At 37.9% G+C, this 25,251-nt stretch overlaps 1 protein-coding gene across 1 annotated transcript; it reads right to left on the bottom strand.

Annotated features, from left to right (window-relative positions):
- On the bottom strand, nucleotides 1–23,542 carry LOC107748908 (cyclin-dependent kinase 12-like). The gene is made up of 14 exons (XM_016563913.1): nucleotides 21,544–23,542; nucleotides 18,599–19,270; nucleotides 14,987–15,199; nucleotides 12,606–12,745; nucleotides 10,090–10,260; nucleotides 9,690–9,879; nucleotides 9,237–9,293; nucleotides 8,935–9,036; nucleotides 8,759–8,836; nucleotides 8,526–8,642; nucleotides 7,660–7,791; nucleotides 7,179–7,396; nucleotides 5,296–5,718; nucleotides 1–927 (listed from the first exon to the last, which is right to left on the bottom strand). The coding sequence occupies exons 1-14, from the start codon at nucleotides 22,602–22,604 to the stop codon at nucleotides 638–640; spliced, it is 3,864 nt and encodes a 1,287-aa protein (XP_016419399.1). The 5' UTR covers nucleotides 22,605–23,542; the 3' UTR covers nucleotides 1–637.
- Between the last annotated feature and the right edge of the window lie 1,709 nt (nucleotides 23,543–25,251).

Below are 25,251 nucleotides of genomic sequence, written 5' to 3'. Positions count from 1 at the left end.
CACATTTTTCATTTATTATCAGTTTACAACATGTACATTGGGTGTAGTCAAATCAAAACTGGCAATTCTGGCGCTAAAATTCAAGTCAGTTCAGTGTCTTTCCGAGGATGCTTTCGATTTAAATTAACTTTGCTAAACCATGTGGTCCTGAAAACAACATTTGGATGAGGACATACATTTCCCCCCCCCATCAAAAATCTAAATAAGAACACATCTTATGCACAAGCTATTACAAATCTTTGAAAACAAAGGCCTCACTCAAGTACTGCAAATGACTTCAAGTTCTCCTTATGCCTTTGGGATGAAGTAGCACAAGCTGGATCGAGCCTCTTGCTTTACACATATCAGCACGAAAAAAGTAGCTTGATTTAGACATTTACGCAGCCCTCAAAGAAATCGCACATGGCTAAAACTCACTGACCGTCGTGGAGAAGTGGGAAAAGACAGCCTCCAAATAATGCTGTACATCTCTGGGAGGGATGAACATCATCCATTCGCATTCAAAAACAGTTCCTTTAACATTCACTTTTTCCTTTAACGGAAGAAAGAAATATATTAATATGTGGTAAACGTAGGTTTAACAGTTAAAGCACATTAAGTAAAAAATGACAACGAACAAAAAGATCAGTGCAGCGGTTCAGGAAGGGCCGGCGGCTCCTCCCAGGGTGTACCTCAGGTCTTGGTCCTGGGTGAACTGAGTTTCAGGAGCAGCGTTATGCGAGGGGGCGTAAGAGGAAGCCGGTGGTGGGGTGGCGCTCGGGGGAGAGGAGGGTCCCCGTCCAGGGCGCAGGTCTGTAGCGGGATGTCTGCTCTCTGAGGCCTGCTGGGAGATAAGCTGAAGCAGGGTCGTAGCTACATCTGATGTAATGTCGTGAGCGTGTTTTGCAGACTTCGAGCCTGTTGCCTCTGGATTTACTAATGCAGAATCTGCCAGGAAAAAAGACAAAAAAAAAAAAAGACAATATTATGATCAATGAATAAATATATATTACAACATTTAAGCAATACATATATTACTACACTGTGAGAACTTAAATTTATATTAATTTTAATAAACCAAGAATAAGAAGGTAAAACTTCACTTTGGCTTTATACTACAAAAACAGATTAAATGCACTTATCTGGAAATATTGAATATGCCAAGTCATACAACTTGATTATTAAGCAATAAATAAGCTTATTACTACTATTACACTGTTTGTTGTTAATTTTTTTGAATGATGAACAAATCGTGATTTTGACATAACTAGAATGAAAAAAAATAATTAAATCTAAATAGAATTAAAATGGAGCCGTATTAATGCACATATGAAAATATGAATCTGCATTAAGGGATTATTCTTCACTTGCAAGCAAATATTAGCTTTATTTGCTCTTAGCACTTTTATATAATTCTGTTAAATGTATAACATGAACATTTAAATGTCTCTTTGAATATTAAATATCTCTCTATTTATGGTCTAACTTCTGGAGTATATGGGTATAAACTTAACTCGTTTCATCTTTTTAAAATTATTTAAAAAAGGTATATAATTAGTAAGAGTAATATTAACAAATAATCTGTATAATAATTTAGCTGTGTTATAATGGTGAAATGATGCTCTCAAATAGTTTGGGTTTTGCTAATGCAGCAACTGGAAGGAAAAAAGAAAGAGCAGTCTAGATTTATATAACTTATCATTTATATGCTAGATTTATATAACGCGACCCTTCACCGGATGATAATTCTAATGCTTCAGTTGTTTTATTTATTGCAAAGCCGAGCCTAATACATTAATACAGGGGGCGTGATGTCGGTCTCAAATGTGTCTATAAATAAGATAATAAATTGATGTAATTTGTATCTATTAGTAAGACTTTCATGATTTATTTCTGCAGTACAATCAAGTTCTGATCTGGATCAGAAAATTAGTCATCGTTCAATGACCTCTAGTTGAATCAGAGTTAAGATACACACTTAGTGAAAACACGATGAGCCAAAAGCAAGCGCCCACGTCTGCATTGCTAAAGTGCTTGAAAAACAGTTGGACTGTCCCTTAAGCTAATAGAGGAGTCAACCTGAAATGAATCCATGCTTGACACTCGACTGATTATTCATCATTTAGGCAGTTCTGCAGGAGATGTGGGATAAAACTCCTCCACAACAAACTTAGACTGACCTACAGTGATTGGTTGCAGTCACTTAGTATTTAAAAAAAAATAGAAATTTAAAAGTACACTGCAAATGTTGGGTACATTTGCCAAGTAATATGCAAATATTATTTTTAACTGGCACATTTAAAGATCTCTATACAGCAATAGTAGAAGTAGCAGCAGCAGCAATAATAATAATAATACATTTACAATAATAGAAACAATCATGGTGCACCACTTGCAGCACTGTATTTTGTCATGAATTTGAATGGACAAATTGCATTTGTTTATGGGAAATTTACATTTCTAAATGTATATTATTCATGAATTTCTTTAAATTCATTAATATTTTGGTTATGAAACCGTTGTTGTAATGTCTTATAAGATTTGCATACATTTAAAATGCTAAATAAGATCTAACAAACGTTTCTTAGTTTTCAGCAAAATTATATTGTTTCAATTTTAGACTTAGCTTCTTTCAGGACTAATACATATAGCTAGAGTTGAAGCTATTTTGTTTTTAAACATCCAAGTTGTTAATCTTAAAGATAAATGGGTCATAGCGATATATTTATGATTTTAAGAAAAGGCTATTTAGGGAAAAAAAAATCATTAATTAAAAAAATAAATATATATATATATATATATTTATTGAGCTATGGAACAATGGCAGTGACACATCCAAATTTAAATACGGGGGAAAAAAAGAATTAAAGTATAGTTCACTTTAAATCTGCGTACAGCTAGTCTCAGCAAACTCAGTCATAAGCTAAAAAGGCAGTTGTTTACTCCAGTCTTTGGACCTCGACACTGAATTAACCAAATCCTAGCTGAAATAGATGTGTTGAGGTGAGAAATATTCTATAAGATCACAACAGGAGAGTTTAAAACTAGAGATGCATATGTGAAAAAAAAAAAATAGGGTTTGTGGGAGTGAATTAGCTCATGCAAAAAAAATGTTTTTTTTTCAGGAACTATTGAAATGTGTTTTATCTAAACTGATTTTAGCTTTTATTTGTGCATTTTATATTGTAGCAGTAGTTTGTCTAAATATTAGCAGACTATTATTACTATTCAATAAACTATCAAACTAGATGTGTTCCTTTTGCACTAGTAAACATCACGTTCACATACATAGAGGATATCTACAAGAGTTCGGAGACTTTGATCAATGCAACAAATTGATGGTGAGATCCCACACAAAAATAAAGTGAAAAACAAACAGTAGTTCTTTTGCATCAAAGCAAATATTGATAAGTGTGAGGACAAAATATGCAGTATAGCTAGAATTTATTTGACACTCATCTCACAATAAGGCTTTATTACAGTGTGTATTCACAGACCCCAAAGACCATGTGAAAAGAGGGCAGAGAGAAATGAAAACGACCAATGAGGAACTGAGAGTGGAAACAAAAGCGTGTGTGAGCTGGAACAAAAATGAGCTGGAGGGTGTCAGTCAGCAAGACAAGGTCAGTCGATCTTAATTAGACTTCATTAAGCCGAATTACACCAGCAAAAGCTATAGAGCATCTCATGCTCACAAATAAATGGATGCATCTTTTAAATGTCAAGAAAATGCTCGCTTCACATTTCACCCCAAAAATCAGTAAGAAAACAAAGAAATGCATTCATTTTGCATTAAGACTTTTTTTTAGATTTATTGTACTTGACATCTGCATAATAAATTAGAATAAATCAAATTTAAAACTATATAAATTTAAATGAGCACATTTTCCACCTCTCATTACCATAAAGTGTGTAGATGTTTCACGTTTGTCTTTTGGAATGTCCTCAGATTTTTCCCAATGATACTCATTCTGTCTTAAATTATTCTGTATTTTTTTAAATGAACATAAATTGTAAGCTACCATGCTGTATAAAATTATACATTATAATTTTATTAATTAAAAAAAAAATTTTTTTTTAAATTCTTACTGTAATGCAATATATACTATATTTTTTTGCATTACAGCAATGAAATGTACATATAAATTATATTCTTACTACTGTAATGCAGATATAAAATATAGGTTATGCATTACAGTAATGAAAAACAAATTCTATATAAATTCTTCAATGTCAGAGTGAAATATGATACGGGCATATTATTGACAGGATTTGAAGATTCACCCAACTGTGCTAAACCAATTCAGTAAGATGCTAAATGATGCATGCAAGTCAGCAGTCGGAAATGTTACTGAGCTTACTCCAGTTAAGTGTTGTTTTCTGAATGTACTAGAAGAGAGGCACATAAATAGAGATGTGTCCAAAATGGCTCTTTATTAGGACTGTTTAATCTGGATTTAAAAGAGTGACAATTTAACGCACACACTGTAACCATCTCTCAAGGACTTGCAGTGTGTGCCAATAGATGAAGAGCTCCCACGTCCTGTCTGTGAGCAGATTTTTGCACACAAAAAGTCCACTGGGCACCGACGCAGTGAGCGAGCAGACGGGGCTCTGGGGATTTTGTTCCTTTGAAAATAAAACTAAATACTGCATGAATGTAAAACTCAATGGAAGTTCACGAAAAGCAGAAAATAAACATCTGGATTTTCAAATAAACATGACAATTTATTTCTCTATTCGTTAGCCTGAAGCCTTTCAACTAATTAAACGTTTCCCCCTCTGTAAGACATTAGGAAGAAAACAACAACAACAAAAAAAAGAGTGACATCTCTGCAAGAAAAGCGTATGGTTTCTTTGATGCGGGTGGGTCTCGCATAACGAGCCTGCAGGCCAATCACAGCATTTGACTACTCAGGTCCCGCCCCCCCATAGACTTAACTAACACTTGCCCTCGCGATCGCCGCCCATGACAGAAGCGGAGCCGCCTCGTGCCGTACCCTCATCCGGCCGGACTCCGTTGCTTTCATCTGCCTGCTCCGCCCCCGGCGCCGGGGCCTTTATCAGCTGCTCCAACAGGAGCGTGAGCAGGCCGGCCTGGTCTTCCTGCGGGAGTTCTGCCGGCTGCGGGACGCTAGAGGATTGGATTAAGGTGGAGAGATGACTAAGCAGTTCGAGCTGCGGCGCCGCGTCCGGTTCAGGGGTGGAGAGGGCGGCGGGCGTTCTGGAGAGCACTGACGTGGAGGCTTCAGAGGAGCCAATCACAGCATTTGACTACTCAGGTCCCGCCCCCCCATAGACTTAACTAACACTTGCCCTCGCGATCGCCGCCCATGACAGAAGCGGAGCCGCCTCGTGCCGTACCCTCATCCGGCCGGACTCCGTTGCTTTCATCTGCCTGCTCCGCCCCCGGCGCCGGGGCCTTTATCAGCTGCTCCAACAGGAGCGTGAGCAGGCCGGCCTGGTCTTCCTGCGGGAGTTCTGCCGGCTGCGGGACGCTAGAGGATTGGATTAAGGTGGAGAGATGACTAAGCAGTTCGAGCTGCGGCGCCGCGTCCGGTTCAGGGGTGGAGAGGGCGGCGGGCGTTCTGGAGAGCACGGACGTGGAGGCTTCAGAGGACGAGCTGCGGAGATACTCCGCCATCTGCGGGATGCTTAGATTGTCTGTTTGACCCTGCAGCAGGTTCAGCAGCACTGCCAGCTCGGTCTGGTTCAACTGCTCTGCTGCGGCTCCCAAACCTGTGCATAGAAATGTTAATATTTGATTGCTGATTATGGAAAACAGGATGTTTCTCACCTTTCCGTTTACATATTGCAGTTGGCTGCACAGTTTTGAAACATTGAGGAAGCTGGAAAGAGAGGAAGATGATGATACTGAACCTGTAATGTAACAATGGACCCTTTTCACATTTACAGGGTTTTCAGAAGCAGAAGTCTTCATAGTTGGGTAAACTTACAGTGTAAAACTGAAACTCCAAATATTATTTTTGAGTTCCCACAAAAATAGAGAGACTGATTACATTGGTTAAAAAAAGAGAAAGATGTCAAATTCGCTATCACTCCCTCAGCCATAGTATTAGAAACAGTCACGTAGCAGCATTAACCAGTTTTCTGTAATTTAATGCCAAGGTAGAGAAACACAAAGTATGATGTATAAATATGTTTTTTTTTTTTTTTAATTAAAATGAAAACTTTACTAGATTTACCATGCTAATAACTCGTCATCACAGTTTGTGGAAAGGGTCCATGTACTGGAGGCTTTTATAGAAAAATGGCGAGGCAGCAACAATATTAACCGCCACAGTAAAAATGCAACCCATAAACATGGATTATCACTTCTTTCAGAGGTGAGGGATTTAGCCAATCATAACAGATGTCATCTGCATAAACTTAATAGCAAAGTAACAAAAAGGTGATAAAAAAGGTGAAAAAAGTGATAGGGTGGAAATTTATCAAGTAAAATCTCTTGAGACTATTCTGGTTCAAAAAATACAGATTGACATAAGTGAACATTATGTAAAAGTTTAAAATATAGAATAAAATTAAAAAAAAAAAAAGTACAGCCTCACATGCAAATAATTTAAAATGATAAAGGCTGATGCTAGACTCACTGTTGTAGAGATAAGGTGACTGGACTTATACTTATGCAGCATTGCTATAAGCAGGATTTCTAAATCCAAGCTGAAAAGTTACGTTCATCAGCACTTCATTATACATCCAGCCAGTTTAAAAAGCACAGATAAGGGCAAGCTCCTCTAACACAGTGTTTCCCAACCGGGGTGCCGTCTGTCGAGAGCAGGGCATTGATGGACACATTTTTTTTAATAATATTAAAAATATCTGTATGGCATTATATTCTGCAGTTCTTCCCTGTTGTACCGAATATCTATTCTTTCAAATTATCACATCGAAGTTAGAAATTCAAATATTGTGACAAAATTAATTTTGTAGGGTGCCACAAGTTTGTTAAAATTTCCAAAGGGTGCCGCGACTAAAAAAAGGTTGGGAAACACTGCTCTAACAGGCCCAATTCATAAAAAAAAAAAAAAACTAATTTCGTTATATGACCAGTTTAAACAAGAGGCCACTCTGCCCCGTTTCTGGAGATCTGCCTACCTGAATAGTTTAGTTGCTCTAACTACCTGCCTGTAATTTTCAGGTGAACAGAACCCAAAGGTTCCTGTCAAGTCATGGCCCACCTTCCAGCTCACTGGCTGTGATGTTTGCCGGGGCGGGATGGGCAGATGAGGGTGGTGGGGGTGGACTCGGCGGCGGGCGGCTGTTCTCCCCTCCTGAAGGTCCTGCGGGTTCCTTTCGGGGAACTTTGGCAACAGGGAAATCCTCAGCCGCTCCGCTTTGTCTCTGCCGCCGCCGCTTCTTGCTCCAGAGCTCATGACAGTCTTGCCAATGAGGCAAACTAAAAAGAAAGGCCACATAATTACAAAAAAAAAAAACTATCACGAATGTGTAATTACAAGTATAAACTGTCATATAATCAGCTGGTCATTATTACGGAGTTAAATCTCATTATATTCTATAGCCTAACAACATTTAATTGCAGCTGCATTTTAAAACTAAATGACAAAATGTGATTGAGTAATAAGTGTTTCACAAATGTAGTGTCATTGACATCATAAAAACGATTTAAATCACATAAGATGTGTTTATGTGTGCACTGACTCAGGTGGCGGCATCTTGTTGGGCTCCACATCACACAGAAACTGGCTCGCCAGGGCCTGTTCGGCTGTGCAGCGCCTCGAGGGGTCCAGCGTCAACATGTGGTCCAGCAGGTCAAGAGCAAAGGTGGGCAGACTAGAGAGAGTGACATTGTGATTATACAGGAAGTACCGTAAACCATAAACACTAATAAAAAGATAAATACATTTATGCATTTAGCAGACATATCCAAAACAACTTACACTGCGCATTAGAGGTATACATTTTTAATATTCAGGAGCATAACCATGGCAAAAAAAATCATGCACAACCTAAATGATTATTTTATTATACCATGCAAAGGTTTGGGGTGAGTAAGATTTTTTTTGTTTGTTTGTTTTTGAAAGAAGTTAATACTTTCGTCCAGGAAAGATGCATTAAATTTATCAAAAGTGACAGTGAAGACATGTATAAATGTTCCAAAACATTTTCATTTCAATTAATTGCTGTTATTTCAACCTTTCTATTCAACAAATCATCCTGAAAAAAAAATGTATCATGGTTTCCATAAAAATATTTTATTTTTGAATGAAGAAATGTTGGTTGAGCAGCAAATCAGCATATTAGAATGATTTCTGAAGGATCATGTGACACTGGAGACTGACGTAATGATGCTGAAAATTCAGCTTTGCATCACAGGAATAAATTACATTCTAAACTATATTAAAATAGAAAACAGTCATTTTAAATTGTAACAATATTTCACAATATTACTGATTTTACTGCATTAGATCAAATAAATGCAGTCTCAGAGTGTGAGACTTCTTTCAACAAAGATTAAAATCTGTCAGAGAATGATGGAAGCATTTTAAAAATCAGGTTGAACTTACAAAGCGAATTCCTCCCGTAAGCGTCGTCTGTACTGTTTCTTGGGTCTCATGGTATTAAAGTACGGCAGCTTAATTACATCTGGCCATGCAGCAGGACACGGACTCCCGCACAAACGACTGACCAAAACAAAATACAAAACAGATGGAGTGTAACAGCATTTCACAAAGTCCTTTCCCATCCTTCAGCATTAGAGCAACACTTCATGTGCATTCAGAGATTGTGAGAATCGTACCTGATCAGCTCAAGCTGTAGAAGCTCTTGGTTGGCCTGGAAAATTGGTTTCTTAGTGAAGAGCTCTCCCAAAATACACCTTTACACAACAGCAAAAAGAAACCCAAACAACATTTTTACATGAACAGCAGTTGGCGTGTAAATGTAGTGAGATGGGAAACTGACAGGACATCTTACCCGCAACTCCAGACATCAATAGCAGGAGAGTATCTCTCCTCTCCCAGTAGCAGCTCAGGTGGGCGGTACCACAGTGTGATCACCTTATTAGTGTACGGCCGACTGGGAATGACCATCATGTTAGTGTTATACATCAAAGCTTTTCAATACCAATCATGTTTCCTGTTTCTGAAATCACATGAAATCTACAGAAACTTTAAAGCTGAAATTTGTGTCCCATGTTTGCCATAGTTCAATCAAACAAAAATCTTTTTTTTTTAGCACAACCTACAGTAAGATCGAAAAACCTAACATTCACTTACCTTTCCTCAGAGTTATAAAGACGAGCCAAACCAAAATCGGCAAGTTTGATCTGACCACTGTATAAAGGAGAAAAAAAAACATAAAAAGAAGTAGGGCGAATGGAATGCAATTTCCAAAAGCTCTAAATCTTGCATAATATATTATTTAACACTATTTTGTAAACAGGGCCACATTTGATCATTTTAACGCAAAATGCAGGTATTTGCAAGTATTGCTTAAATGTTAGAACATAACATCACTGATTTAAACAAAAAAAAAAAAAAAAAGGATGAAAAATGTAATTGACTCAAGCGTTTATTTCAGACTGTCACTTTAATGCATCCTTGCAGAATAAAATGATTCATTTCTTAAATAAAATTGAATGGCAGTGTAGCTGAACAAACAACATGTAAATCTCTATGACACTAATAAGAGACCGTCATCATGCAATGTTTAAAAACACAAACTGGTACCTGTTATTTAGCAGGATATTAGAGCACTTGATGTCTCGGTGTAGAAAGTTCTTTTTGTGGCAATAATCTAATCCCTCCATCAGCTGACGCATGAAGCTCTGCACATGCTCTTGGGAGAAAGACACCAGCCCCGATTCCAGCAGCCCCATCAGGTCATGGTCCATGTACTCAAACACCAGGTAAAATGCACCTAATGCCAAAAAACACATACATGTTAATACATAGAGGTAGGCATAGAAAATGAGTGTGTGCAGGCAGAAAATGAAGACGTTTCAGGGAATTTGAGAGGGCCACAAATATGCCACAAACTCTTAAGAGGAGATTGTGTTCACTACTAAAAAAAACTGCACATGCAAAATAAATAAGTATAATATAAACATGCAAATGCATTTAAACAAACCTTTATCCTTTTTGAAGTCAAGAGCGTCTTGTTTATCAGTGACAATTTCTTTCATGTTGACGACGCTGCGATGGTTGAGTTGTCTCAGGATCTTGATCTCTCTGATGGCAGTGATGGGGAAACCCTCCTTTTCATTATCCAATCTCACCTTCTTCAATGCCACCAGCTCTCCTTTAGAAACAAAAAAACAACAGAATGCTGTCAACACGTCTTCTCTTCTCAAAAACATGATTGAAAACACGTTGATTTAAGTGTTAAAAGTAGCCGCACAGAGTTGGGTTTTTGCATTGGCAAAAATAATGGTGTGATTACTGAGAATGATAAGGTAAGCACAGCTTTTCTAATTAAAGTGGTCATATGATGCGATTTCTATTTTTCCTTTTAATGTCAGGGAGACGCTGTGTGTTTCTGTGCGAAAGCAAAAGCACTTTTTTTGGCCTTCCGAAAGTAGATGCAATGAGAAATCATTGGTTAAGATTTATTTAAAACAGAACAGCACAACCCAGATGTTCGAATTTGTGCAACGCATTTTATGGACGACAGTTTTGTGAACCTAGGAGAGTAGCCTACAAGGCTGGCTGTGAAAAGGCTATTTTAAAAAAAAAAGGGTCAATTTTGACTTTGCTATGACAGTCTGGCGCGTATTCTGAATCAGCTACTGTAAGTATGTTTTCTTAATAGATTAAGTATTTGCTATTGACTGTTCAAATGCAGAGTTTTGCGCCGTGTAGAGTACCGCGTCGTGTGTAGGGTTGGGTACCAAACTCTGTACTTTTAAGGGTACCGACCGAATTGCGTCGGTACTACAGAGTACCGATTCACGTTAAATCAATCGGTGCCAAATTTCGGTACTAAAATCGGTGAGAACGCATCTGGGCGCATACGCTACAGAGAGAGAAAGAGAGACCCAGTGACGTGATGTCACCCCTGCAACTCGTTCAAACAAACACACAGGGCAAGCCGAAATGTTCTAAAGTGTGGTTACATTTCGAGGGCCATATGGTCTCTGCGAAAACGAGGACGGGATCGTGGAGTCCATTCATAAAAACATAATTTACTCTATAGCGCTGAATGCCACGGAATTGACGAATAAATCAAAAAGTAGCCACTGCCACTTAATTCGAATTGCGATATGAACTAGTGTCTGTGAATATTAAAATGCAAAAAAGACGGTGGAAACGCGGTTTTGTTTTACTACACAAATACTGAAGCACGCGTGACGCTCGCGGTGATTTTCGGCCTCTGCGTCTCACTATATGACGAAATGAACACAAAAACGTAATCTCCAGAGCTGCTATGATAGTCACTTCGCGAGAATTTTACAGTTTCATTTGAGAAAACTAGCATCAGCATGTTTGAATAAAACAATTAAATGATAAAAATAAATATTACAACCAGATTAATCACTTAATTGTAGAAAAAATAATACAATTATTTGCCTATTAATTTTTTTAAAGGAATATTTACACAATTTTTCTTCCATGAATTAATTTCAACAGTAAACCTCAGTTTGTTTGCCAAAAAATAAAAGGGTTTAATTTTCATTTGATTTAAAATAAATGTTTAATGCCTTCATTTGATTTTCAGAAAAATTAAAACAAGAATTTCTGGAAAGAAAAAAAAAGAAAAAAAAGAAAGAAAAAGTTTGTAGGGCCGTATTGTTCAAAATGTTGAAATTGAGACTTTTGGACTTATTTTTTTCACTGAAATAAATGTTTTTGTAATTATACAGAGAGTAAAGTACCGAAAAAAGGTAACGTTGGGTACCGGCACCGAAATTCAGATACCGATACCGGTACTGTACCGGTTAAAATGTGAACGGTACCCAACTCTAGTCGTGTGTGTGCGTGAGAGAGACAGGGTCACATCACAGTGGAGTCAGCTTTCTTAATCGCGGCTTGTGTACTGCAAATAAATACGAGCATCATCACTGTGTCTGCCACGCGACTCTGTTCCCCTTTCGGGCTTGAACTGACGGTAAAACTAAGGACATTATGTACTGTCTTTACATTTATGTTGAAAGCTGAAGCTCGCGATTATGGAAAGGGGCGTCACTGGGTTAGTTGGCCAATCAGAGCAGACTGCGCTTGTCGGAAAGAGGGGCTTTGTAGAAAACGATGCGTTTGAGAGAGGCGGGGCATAGAGGAACTACAATAATGTACAGTATTTGAAACATAATGTGTTTTTTGAACATTAAAGCATGTCAACATATTCTGTTACACCAAATACACAAAATAATGATCTTTAAAATAGCATCATATGACCCCTTTAAGAGCACATCATTCTGCATTTAAAGCAATGCAAACAAACTACCGTTCAAATGTTTGGGGTAAGAATTATTCTTTTGAAAGAAATTAACACTTTTATTCAGCAAGGATGCATTTAATTGACCAAAAGTAAAAGTAAAGACATTTACAATGTTACAAAATGATTTCTATTTTAAGGAACAAACAAACATTTTGGAGTGGATTATAACATTTCCACACCCTCGTATTCATCCCCTTTAAACAACACACCTGTGTCTTTGTCCTTTGCCTTGTACACCTGACCGTAGGTTCCTTCTCCAATGATGCCGATGATGTCAAACTTATCCACACAGCGCTTGCCCCAGTCAATTTGAGTCTGCTTCCTCTCTCCATATCTAGGACAGCAAATCCTGCACACATTTGACAGACACTTGAGAAAAAAACTTTTTCCAAGTCACTTTCTCTCATTCTGCCATTTTTCAAAACCTAATGAAGCATTCGAGCATCCCATGACTAAAGTAATAACTGTGTTAAGGATTTCTCTCAACCCTTACCAATAAAAAACAAACAAACATACATTGCCATTCAAAAGTTTGGGTTCAAAAAAGACATTAATACTTTTATTCAGCAAAGGACACATTAATTTGATCAAAAGTATGTTCTCTAAATGCACAATGCGTTCTATTAGCAACACTTCAATGTTTTAAAATACAATCTAAAAAATATAAAAAGCTTTAGGCTTGAACTGCTCTGCTCACAACCACTAGAAAACTGAAATAACTTTTACTGTACCTTCTGATCACACTGCCAAAAAATAATGCTCTTCCTTAGTATTTTTGTCTTGTTTTCCAGTGCAAATGTCAAAGTTACTGGAGATGCAAAATGACATAAGTCTTATTTTATGAGAAATTGATCAAAATGAAGTGAGTTTAGGGTAAAAAAGAAAACAAATATCTGCAAATGGAGTCAGAAAAATCTACTAAATTCAACTTGCAGATCTGTTCTTGTTTTAAGGATAAACTCACTTAATTTTGTTTGGTTTCTCAGAAAACAAGAATTCTTTATTATCTTTATTTTCCTGCACAAGTAAATATATCTTGATTTAAGAACTGGACAACAAACAAAAATACTGAGGACAATATTAATTTTTAACAATGCATGAAACATTTAATGCCGTGACTTTATGAATTTAAGACATTCTGCTTTGATTTAAAACCTTTTTAAGGCCTTAATCTGTGGAAGGGCTAATTAAGGCTTTAAGACCCATAGAAACCCTGTACATTTTAAAACATTTTCAGATAGAAAGAGGTTACTTTAAATTGCAATAATATTTTTCAATATTATTGTTTTTACTGTATTTTTGATCTTGGTCTTGGTGAGCATAAGAGACTTCTTTCAAAAACATAAAATCCTACCAACCCCACACTGTTGAACATTAGTGTATCAGAATGTTAATATCTAGTGCTAATTTTGTCAGCCATTTTTAATTTAGTCTTAGTCTTTTAAATTAGTTTTAGTCATGGTGTCAAATGTACTTTTTAGTTATCATATTTAGTCAAGCTTGTCCTGTTTTTGTTTAGTCAAGTTTTAGTCGACTAAATGTCTGAGCATTTTAGTCTAGTTTTAGTCAATGAAAACTTTCACATTTTCATCATGCTGTATAATAGTTAAGCTGCTAAAAAAAAAGTTTTTGCTCAATTATAATCGAAAAGATTGTTATCATTTGAGAAATGTATTTTTACATTTCAGGTATTGCACTTTCACCAATAAGCACAAACCAATAGAATGTGGATTCAAACATGGTTTATTTTACCTCATCTAGTGTACTGATTTATTATAGTCTATTTAATATATAAATTAATATCAAAGACTTAGATATGCACTCTCTCTTTCTCCCTTATGAAAACTGGCAAAAACATACAAATAAATACTTTAACAGTAAAATTCTTGACAGTAATTCCAATAATTCCAAATTGCAATAATGTTTCTCTAATAAAACAACAGCGGTTGAGTAAGTGCATTTATTCAGCGATCACAATCACAAACAAAATAGTCGAGATCTCATGACAGAACACAGACTGGCTGAATGACACTTTCATTTAAGCTGAACATCTCACATTGGAGAGCGCTTAACTTCAGCTTACTTGTTTGTCTGTGTTTTCAGATCATCATTGACGCTTCCGCAATAAAGAAAGAACAAGTGCATGTGTATGGTTGTCGGATTGCAAAAAAAAAGCAAAACTCCGGGCAGAAAATGTATCCTTTTAACAGAGAAGCTCTGATTTGCGGATTTGAACTCTTGATATCTGGCAAGCGCACACATGAAAGCTCGTGTAGTAGCGGCATATACAGCAGTCCGAAATAATATTCTGTCTAGTTTGTTTTTTTTCGACGAAAATTAAAAGAAATGTTGTTATAGTTCTTATTTTAAAAAAATACATTTTAGTCTTGTCTCTTATCATCAATGATATTGCATGTTGATATAGTCACAGTTTTCGTTTATTGACCGTATTGTCATCTCATCTTAGTCATGGGAAAAAAGCTTGTCAATGAACATTTTGTGTGTCACTTTTGGTTAACGAAATTAACACTATTAATGTCACACAATCATCTTGAGAATTGCCCTGATTGACGACCGCAGTGGCACTTACTTTGGTCTCTTCTTGAAGGTTGGTTGCAGAAGCAGTGGGGATTCTCGAGCAGGGGACTGTGGAGGGGAGGGGTCTCCTCCAGGGAGAACTGGAGGGAGGGGCAACTCACTGAGAAGGCGTGTCCTGATTTCTTTTTCCTTTTCCCTGTCCTTTCGTGATGACTTCTGGGAAAGCAGAGAGTTAAACGACTTGGCACAAGCTGATTGGTTCATGCTGCATATGCAGCCAATGAGCTTACTGACTTGCATTTATATGGCTGGCTAGCTTTCACTAGAGATTCCTGCAGCATGCTTTCAGAGTTTCTCTGAAACCCTCCACCTTCCCCAGCTCCACCTGTATAGATCTGCTACGGGTTATTTTATATGCTATTTATGCAGTAGCAGTAGCAGTATGTCTTAAATACTCATGGCACCGTATCGCCGTATGCATTGGCAGTAGCAAGTTCCTGTACTTGCTTGCAGCAGCAGCAATAATCTACAACTACAGCAATAACCAACAGCAGCAGCAATTCAGCAGCAGCGTAGCAGATCTATTCCGCCAAGACCAAATACATTAACATTGTCATATCCATCACCATGCTAAAATCTTCCGCGAGTTGTCATGATTAAAATATATTTACGCCTTAGTGGAGGGTTGAATGCAACGCTGTCAGATTACCTCATGTCTCATTCACCGGTGAGAAAACATTACAGTACAAAGCACATAATATTACAATAATAATGCCTTCCATTCTCGCTGATGACGTATCATGTCTGTGCAAACAGGGTGCACAGAGGTATGCAAATACATACGTTGACAGGCAGGTAGGACAGCCTATCATGGTCCTCGGACCAAGGGAAATGATTGGACGAACATTTTATGGTTCTACGCCTTCCTCAGATGATACAAATACATATAAAAAAATTTAGACCACATAACTTATTGATTGCTATCGGGATGTGAAAAGAATTTCAACCAGCATAACAAAAAATTTTTTTGAACCAAATCACCTACCGTGCCTTTTTTTGTTTTGCCTCACAACTCTAGCTAAAAGTAACTGAAAAAGTAAGAGGTGAATGTGGAATAAAATGTGGAATAACCCACAAGAAGTTATTTTTCAACAAGTGAACTGGATGTTTCTTTATTTCTCTAAAACACAGTAACTACACATTTTGCCTCGACTTGTGACCAGAATTGGGTCTCTTAGACTGCAACATGTCATGCAACAGACATGCATATTATATAAAACTGTATTTATAACGAATACAAGTGTTAGGGATTTGAACAAATCTAGACGCCAATATATAGAAACATGGGAAATTGTGGAAAAGCCAAATTCATGGTGGTGCATTCTGCACAGATAAGCACTACTCACATTTTCTGGCTATTTAGTTACACATTCCATCATGTAAGGTTTTTGGCAGGGAAATTAGAGCAGTGAATATTTACACTAAAAGAAAGTAACACTAAGTAGCTGCTATTTATAGTAAGTATAAATAACGGTGCATACAATGCTATTTACAGGCATAAATGGCAATAAATAACTTCTAGTTAAAAAAAATGCAAATGCTGTTACATGGAATTCACACAAAATGTAAACAGAAGAAATAAGCTATGCACACTAACAGTGAATAGTCTGCGTAATGTTGGGTGTAGTTAATGACAACAGCTTTTGTCAACAAAGCTATTTGCATTTAGTGCAACCAGACACCGTGAGGAAATAACAGCCTGTTCTCAGCTTACACTCCCTACAGCCCAAACATGCCCACATGTATCTAGGATAAATATGTAATTGGTCAAGCATATAAGATTTGATCATGTGACCAAGAGCTTACATGTACAAATGGAGCCGATGAACAAGTTTTCTATAGCTTAAGTGTCCAAATACTTGGAGCACTGTACAATAGGGCTGTCGCGATAACCGCAATATCGCAATACTATTTTAATACAATTTGCTCATCAATATTGACGAGCAAACCGCAGAGGAATGCAAGAACCGCGATTTTTGCGTGTTTTATTTTTTCGCGTATGGCGATAATACCACATACCGCGCGCGCTATTGAGCCACTCAAAATTACCGCAAGGGAAATTCCCTCACCGCGACAGCCCTACTGTACAATGTTTAAAATATATGAATGTTGTTGCATTAGATAACCAAATATCAGAAGCACGTTAAATTTAAACATAACTTTAACACAAAGTAAAACACAGAAAAAAGTTTTATAAAATGAATGAAAAATAATTATGACTATTAATATTCTGTGACATTAAACCTGAAGAGCATGTCAAAATAGCACCTGATGTGAGATCAAAACAAGGTCTCAGGCCCAAAACTTACCGAATGCAAGTATGTGAACGCAAAAGTATCAAGCCATGCTAAGCTAAGCTTGATTTTCTGCATTATTGCATTTCGAACCGTATCAAAAAACAAAGTGCAACACAAGTAGAGCTGCATAATCAGTGCTTCCACAAGGGACTTTAGCATAAACTCTTTTTTTTAAGGTCAATTTGTAGAGAATGAGCAAACTGATTAAAGTTGTGATAAAAAAGCTTTACTTCTATATCAGTTATTTTAGTATTTTTTATATACTACCATCATTTTAATATGTTGTATTTATTATAAAATTCTAGCTGAATTTTAGCTTTTATTTATATTTTTAATTCTGAATATTAGTTATTTTGAATAATTGTTTTATTTTTTTTTATTTTTATGAAATGTTTTTATTAATTTTATAAAAATCTTTATTCATTTTTAAATTCTACTATTCAACTTATTGTTTCAGTTCTAGTTTTTGTTTTCTGTAAATTTTAGTGCTTTAACTTATTTCACTTAGTTACCAATGTATTACAAGTTATTTATGCATTTAAATTTTCTTACAAGTATGTTTTTAAAAGTTTTCGTATTAGTTAATAATGATAATAATAACCCAAAATGAGAGTTAAATACGAGTTTAAGCACACTAAATGACTGGAGAAGTCTGGCATACATAACTAAAAAGAAGTCTATCATTTCACCAGAAGACTGAGTTAAGACATTTTGACTAAACATTACAAAGTCAAAACAAATTTTAAAAATGGAACGCATGCACAGATAAATCAATCAGAATAGGATCTTAAAAAATACATTCAGAAAATAGATATGGTGACGTCATTTAATGTCAACTTTAGAAGTTGTTTACAGCTAGCTATCCAAATGATGACATCCAGTTAATTGACAAACTTTATCAAATCCATCACCCTCGACCACCAGAGAAATGCAAGAGCTGACTGTGCATTTGCAATACATTACAACCCTCTACGGACACCTTGGCAATTGAATCACCATTGGCTAGTAATTTTTTTAGTTGTGCGGGGGACGAATTTACGTGATATTAAAAGTGGGGGGGACACGTCCCCCACGTAATCTACGCCCCTGCTCCAACTCACACACTGGCGAGTAAAATCTGAGAATTTATTAGCCATTGGCTAATGTTAGACATCATTTAGTCGCCAGAGTGAAGATTTAGTCGCATATGCGAGTGATTTACTCACAATGTAGAGGGTTGCATTAGCCAAATATTTGAGTCTGTGTCGCGTACTTGTGTAAAGAATGTTTAAGGATTTCCCTATAAAGTGTGTCTGATCAGGACTCACCTGTCTCTGCAGTCTCCCAGAAGAACCGGCGGCAGGGGAAGAGGTGGAAGTGTGGAGGTCCTAATCAGGTGTGCGGGACTTTGCGTATGTTTCTGTTTGGGGCTTTTCGTGCGAGAAGAAGCAGGCGTAGCAGGTGCTGAGGGTGGAGGAGCAGGCGGAGGGCTGTTTAGAGGAAGAGGTGGAGGGGATGAGAGAGGAAGAGGAGGAGGAGAGTTCGCCGGGAGAGGCGGAGGAGATGAGAGAGGCAGCGGAGGTGGACTGGATAATGGGAGAGGTGGCGGAGGAACCACAGTGGGCTCCTCCGCCGCAACAGTATTCGGAGGTGGGGAGGGCGGTCTTTGAGGCTCTGAGGGCGGGGCCGTCTCTAGTGGCGGCGCCTCAGTGTTTTTCACCAGCGCATTTGCGACATTGGACGTGTTGGGTCGGAGGGAGGGGGAGTTTTTGGCGGCCGCCGCCTGACGTTCCTTCTTTCTTCGCGTCAGCTCGGCCCCCAGGCTGGAGGTGATCGGCAAACGTGAAGACGAAGGGGAGCGGCTGCCTGGTCGACTGCTGTGGGAGGAGCCTCTGCTGGCTCCTCCAGAATACAAAGAATGTTTCTTAGTGCGAGAACGGGAAGAGGAGCGGCGAGAGGAGGAGTAGTGAGGAGAACGGCTCCGAGAACGAAGAGAAGGCCTGAGGATGAGAAAAAAACAGAAATGTTTTCAAATCAGTCATGTCAACCTGCTCAAAACAACTAAATAAATGTAAACATCCCATTTAATGCATCAATCTAATTACACAGGGTTTCCTTAAAGTCACAATGAAACTGAAGTAGCGCCAGATCTTTTCTTTTGTATTGTGACATACATTTGAGTGTAAAGGATTATCAAAAAAGAAAAAAATGTAGAGCGGGACATAGTTTTATGCATCGGTTGTTGATTAGATTTGAGATGTTCGTGTTGCACTCAAAAATGGAAGCCGATGAACATGACCTTGCAACAGCGGGGTTGTAAGTTATGTTCACGCTACACTTTTCATTCGATTGTGGGAGAGCAGAAACGCAAGCTCTTGTGAAGAAGTTTCACATTTCGCTGTGTTCCGAAGTTCAAGTTTGGTGAGCTCTAACCTGCGAATTTGTATCATGTGAAGCCGTGTGATAAATAGAAGACTGATACATCACAGCGTGACCCCGTAACTGAATTAAAAGAACAAATTTAAGACTGCAGTGTTGCAGAAAAGTGGAGTAGATTGTATGTTTCTACATTTTAGATTTATTATTTTCTGTTTAATAAATTTTTTTAAAAAGATGCTGCAGAGTGTGAGATCATATCACGACCATATGAGTGTCCAAAGTAATTTTGCATCCTCAAAGTCTAGTGTGACCCCGGCTTTAAGGAGTCTAAATGATTGGAGACACATGACCTGCATATGTCAACAGACAGAATCTGTCATTTTCACTGAAGTTCCAGTTCAAAAAAAAAAAGAAAAAAAAAAAGAAGTTATCTAAAACATGCATTTAGAAAACAGATGGGGTGAATTTTCATTTCATGCCAACTTTAATATTAATTGACTTGCTGTTCAGACAAATGCATCTTGCACATCCCCAGTAAACAATACACCTTTTGATCAAAGAAACACTACATGCACCACAACAGCTTCTGGTTAATAAAATTTGCTGTGACTTCTGATTTTCCTTGTGGCGTTATCGCTGGGTTCATTTATGCATTATGTGCTCGCTGTTTACTTTCAACTGCAGGCAAGCACCAAATTTTTGAGTATCTAAACAAGCTGGGGTTGTTCATATGTGGGCAGTCAAATGCCTTTACATCAAAAAACGCTTTTCTTTCAATACTTAAAATTAAAATCTTATATTTTCCATAGTGCACACAATGCACAGAATCTGATCTGACAGTAGAAGGTGTGTGCTGGTAATCAGTAAATTAATTCGAGGGGTAACCCAACTAAATATAGACCTTTAATACAGGAATTAGGCTACAGCATGTAAATGTTAGTGCAAGATCTTAGTTGTAGTGATGAGCAACAGCATTTTTTCATAAGCAAATATGAAACTTTAAATGCCATAAAGTTGACTGTCTGGTGCATTGAGTTTTCATACATACATTTGTCCAAATAAAATCCATTGGGACTGAATATCATGCTATAAATATATAAACAGATAACAGTAATAATATGATCTGCTGCTATAAACTGAAAATTACTAAATGAAATGTGCTGATAGCTTATGAATACTGCAGTTTAAGGTATTATATACACATTATTAGTATGCTGTTAAGCAGGTCCAAACTTTTTAAAAGTAAAATACATTAATCTTCTACAATAAATATAAAATTGTTATGTTATGACAAAAACAAGTCATTTCAATAAAGCATAGAAATTTGTGTAATGCTTAAAATGATAATTTGTATAATAAACACCGATGGACAGTATGATTTCCACCTAACATAGATAATCATTAAATTAAAACTAACTCAAATACAACCCTTTGAAAACACTGGTCAATTATTTATTAAAATAAATAAAAAATATAAAATAAAAACTCCAAAAATAAAATACAACTTTAAAGAAAAAAAAAAGAAATTAAAATAATTCAGCACAATGTAAACACCGTAAACAGTTAGTATTAACTTATCTGTCAGCCTATTACTACTTAAATGATGTGTACACAATGTTACTATATACTTTTATAATCTGGACACCGAGGTCCCATTTAAAGTGGATTTATTTAATTGCTTTTGTAGTTTTGGCAAAAAATGATGCTAAACCTAATTTTAAAAATTACATTTAAGAGTAACATGAAATCAAGTATGCAAATTCATCCTATCTTATAAAATAAGCATCACTGGGTTTGACATTTACAATGCAATAATATTCCTACGTGTCCAAAAACCTCTGGAGAGACTGAAGCACATGGACTGTCAGATCTGTGTGTTTGTGTGTTCGCTCACCTGGACACTGGACTGGTGCTGGATGAGCGTCGGTTGCCGTAAGGACTGCCAGGTGAGTGTTTTCTGCTCCCATACGGACTTCCATCCTTCTCGGGGCTTGAAGACCTCCTCCTCCGATAGGGGCTCTCGGACCTCTGTCTGCTCCGCCTGGGAGGCTCCCGGTACGGACTCGGGCTCGCAGCTTTGCGTTTGGAGGAGTAGCTGTTCTCGAGCTCCGCAGTGGAAGGACTGTCCGCTTCGCTTTTCCTGGACTGATCCTTCCCTTTAGGGCTCGACTTGTGGCTTTTGGCGGGCTTCCGATGGCTCCGGTCCTCCTCATACTCCTCGCTCCTCCGCTTGTCTTTGCGAGATTTTGATGAGCGGCCACTTTCCTTACTGATGGAGGAGGAGGCGGAGGAGGCGCTACTGCCTAGACTGACAGCAGACTGCACCGCACCTGATGACAGAGAGTCGCCGGACCTTTTGCTTCCTGACTCACCTGAGCGTATTGATGTAGAAGGAAGGCACGCAGCTGAGATAGTCTTCTCCTTAGCCTTCTTCCGGCTCTCTTTACACGCTCTGTCCCGGTCCTTACTGCTCTTCTTGCCGCCGCCACTTTCTGCCCCCTCCGCAGACTCCCTGACCCGTTGGAGGTCTTTGGACTTCTTCCGGGAGCGCTTGTGTTTATGAGTCCTGTTCTCTTTCGCGACCCCCGCCCCTGCCTCACCGTAGTCCGACCGCTCTAGGCGTTCGGCGTCCCTGCCCTCCGCCGTTGTCCCCGTGGCGGGGGAGTCAAGGAACGTGTCCGAGTCGGAGCTGATGTCGTCGTACTCCACCAGAGGCTTGATGGCGCCCACTGCTGGAGGCGCGGCGGCAACGCACACGGAGCCGGTTTCGGCCTCGTGTTTGGACTTGTTTCGTTTGTTCTTGGAAGAAGTGGACGAGCTCGTCGTCTTGGTGGGATGCCTACCGGAGCCCGCGTGCAAAGGCTGACCTTCCCCGCCGCCGGCCGCCTGCAGCTGATGATGGTAGAGCGATTCAGCCTTCCTCTTGGTCCCATGCAGGCGGTCTGATCCAGGCATACCTCTGTCCTCCGGAGACGCGGACCTAAGTGGTCAAGACAGCACATGAACAGCAGAAATCGCTCAGTGTTGGGTAAAAGTGTGAAATCTTGCCAGACGGAAGAGTCGGAGTGAAGCAAAACAAAGATGCGCACTCGATTTAATGCGCATAGGTTATCGACAAGTCATCCCCGGTCCCGTGGCTTCTCTGAATCGCGTTGAAATATATCCAAGAGTATATAAACCCAACAACAAAAAGGTTTTTTTTTAACGATATGTCCTTCAGGATGGCATCACTGGTCGTTCCCAGGGTGCCTCAAGCAGCTTATTGCGCTCGCACCTCTCGGCTAGCTTTAGCTAGGCTAGCGTCCATCGAAAAGACAAAAAGAAAGAAGAAAAAATACAGGCTGTCCTTGTTTTAGATTGTTTATCCTTGTTCGATATCAAAGCCTAAACAGATGTTTAGCTCTCCTTGCACACGGTTTCTGAGCTTTGAAGCAGTAAAGCTCGCTGTGTAGGGATATTGTCCCACATAACTGAAAATAAAACTTGACCCGCCTGCTTCTTGTTCACATATTCGCTTTAATGTTGAGTGTAAACTCTCTGTAGTTTCATATTCATCGGAAATGATCACATATTTATGTGTTAAAATTGATTCCAGTTCACATAAGCGGCTCTGGGAAGAAACCAGACCTAGAAATTGGGCGATGTTCGTGGATATAAAACCCTCCACAGCCCTTAATTCAGAGAGAATTCACTTCACCATTACAGCCAAAATTATGCGCAGCCTCTTCTGCGCATGCGCGGTTTTAGCCCGTCCCACGGAAAAGGAAATACCACAGCCCACACCATTTAGAATAGAATTAAATCGCCTGTTTCCTCCTTGATAGCGGATTTTCAAATAAATACTCTAATATTTTGTATGAAAACAAAACTGGAAACATAAAGTTATAAAATCGCTTGCTTACGTTGTTTCTGGGGAACAAGATCGCTGTCAATCTCCATGGTAACTAAGCGACAGCCAATCAGAAGCAAGCAACTGCATCCCGCCTTCAATCGCGCGTCACTTGAGCTGAACTTAACTTGCAAAATTCTTTTGGTTTAAATGTGCATTATTACATTCTATTCAGTTATTTAATGATAATTTAACTTTAATAATATATAAGACAATACACGAATGAATTACCGACTGAATTTTTTTACTGAGGCAGATGTAGATTTACAGACTCTTCGCGTGTTAAACGTTAATTACATAATTTCTGAACAAACCTGTCATATCAACCTATAAGCAAGAAAACTTTAAATGATTATGCCAATTTTACTCTCATCGCGTACGAATACAGATATTTTTAATTCGTCCTTTAAATTATAACAACAATATATTGAATGTCCACGAATAGTATAACAACAATGGACCGAACAACTAAAGTTCTACATTATTTACATCATCCGTTGTTTAATAAATTAATTATGCAAAAACTATGGTTAACTTAGCATTGAGCAATAACTACATTTAATACAGTATAATTTCACCTTCGTAAGCATTCGTCAGCGGCGAGCGTATGCCGGTTTTGCAGTTGCGGTTTTAAATATGAATTTTAGTTGACTGTTGCTGCCGATATCCGTGTATTTTCCAAAGAGCTCGGTATGTTGACGTCGCGCATAGATGACGTCAGAACGTGTTTCCACGTCTCTAGCAGAGCAGCTCGACTTTCCACTTTAGAAGATTTCTTTACTTTTCCTGCAGTGATCATGCTATTGACCTGGTTGTTAATTTCTTTGTTTTACATTGTCAATTTTTTTATTCACAAAAAATAATTTCTCAAGACTTTGCCTAGATTTGATGTCTTTCTTGCTGAGATTACCCTTATAGTTAAATCTTTTAAACTCATTGATAACAAGGAGAACAACAAGTTTCTTGAGAATTATGATATGCTTTACATAGATTACATATATCCCCTCAATCGTAGACATGCTTTTAATAATTCCTTTCCCCTTTTTTGCATTAAATGCAAGACTGAAATTGGCACATTGACTCACTGTTTATGGTCATGTCGTTTGGTACAGAATTATTGGAATACATACTTCATGAAATGCATAAGATTCTATGTATAAATCTGGAACTTGACCCCTTGTCACTGTTATTGGGCTTGCCTAGTGATAATTTAACTTCTGTGGCTAATAGAAGACTACAATATTATGACTTTTGCAGCACGGAAAAACATTCTTTTGCATTGAATTATTGACAAACCTCCTTCTGTGAAAGGTTGGCAAAAAGTGTTGATGGAACTGATACCATTGGAATACCTCACATGCCTAATCCACTCTAAGACAGACTTTTTTCATAAAACATGGGAGCCATTTTATAATTATCTGGATCCTAGAGTCGCAAATATTTTGTTTGGATTTTACTGATGAGCATTTTGTATTTCCATAATATGGGCTAATATGATGTAATGGTAGTTTGTATTGTCTGAGCTGTTTTTTTATTTTTTTTATATATATGTATATATTTAAAAGATGTTCTTAATGAATGTTTTTGAGTTCTGTTTTATTTAGAAAAAAGGCAATAAAAAAGAATTATCATATGCAGTGCTGTTATGTTACGTGTTTTTTTTATTTCTTTGTTTTTAAAATAAAACTCTATAAAGGTCATCATGAACTGAAT

The sequence above is a fragment of the Sinocyclocheilus rhinocerous genome, unplaced genomic scaffold, assembly GCF_001515625.1.
Source record: "Sinocyclocheilus rhinocerous isolate Xijiao unplaced genomic scaffold, SAMN03320098_v1.1 scaffold3853, whole genome shotgun sequence".
Lineage (NCBI taxonomy): Eukaryota > Metazoa > Chordata > Actinopteri > Cypriniformes > Cyprinidae > Sinocyclocheilus > Sinocyclocheilus rhinocerous.
The sequence above is the reverse complement of the archived record's forward strand: the minus strand, read 5'-3'. Positions and strand labels throughout refer to the sequence as shown.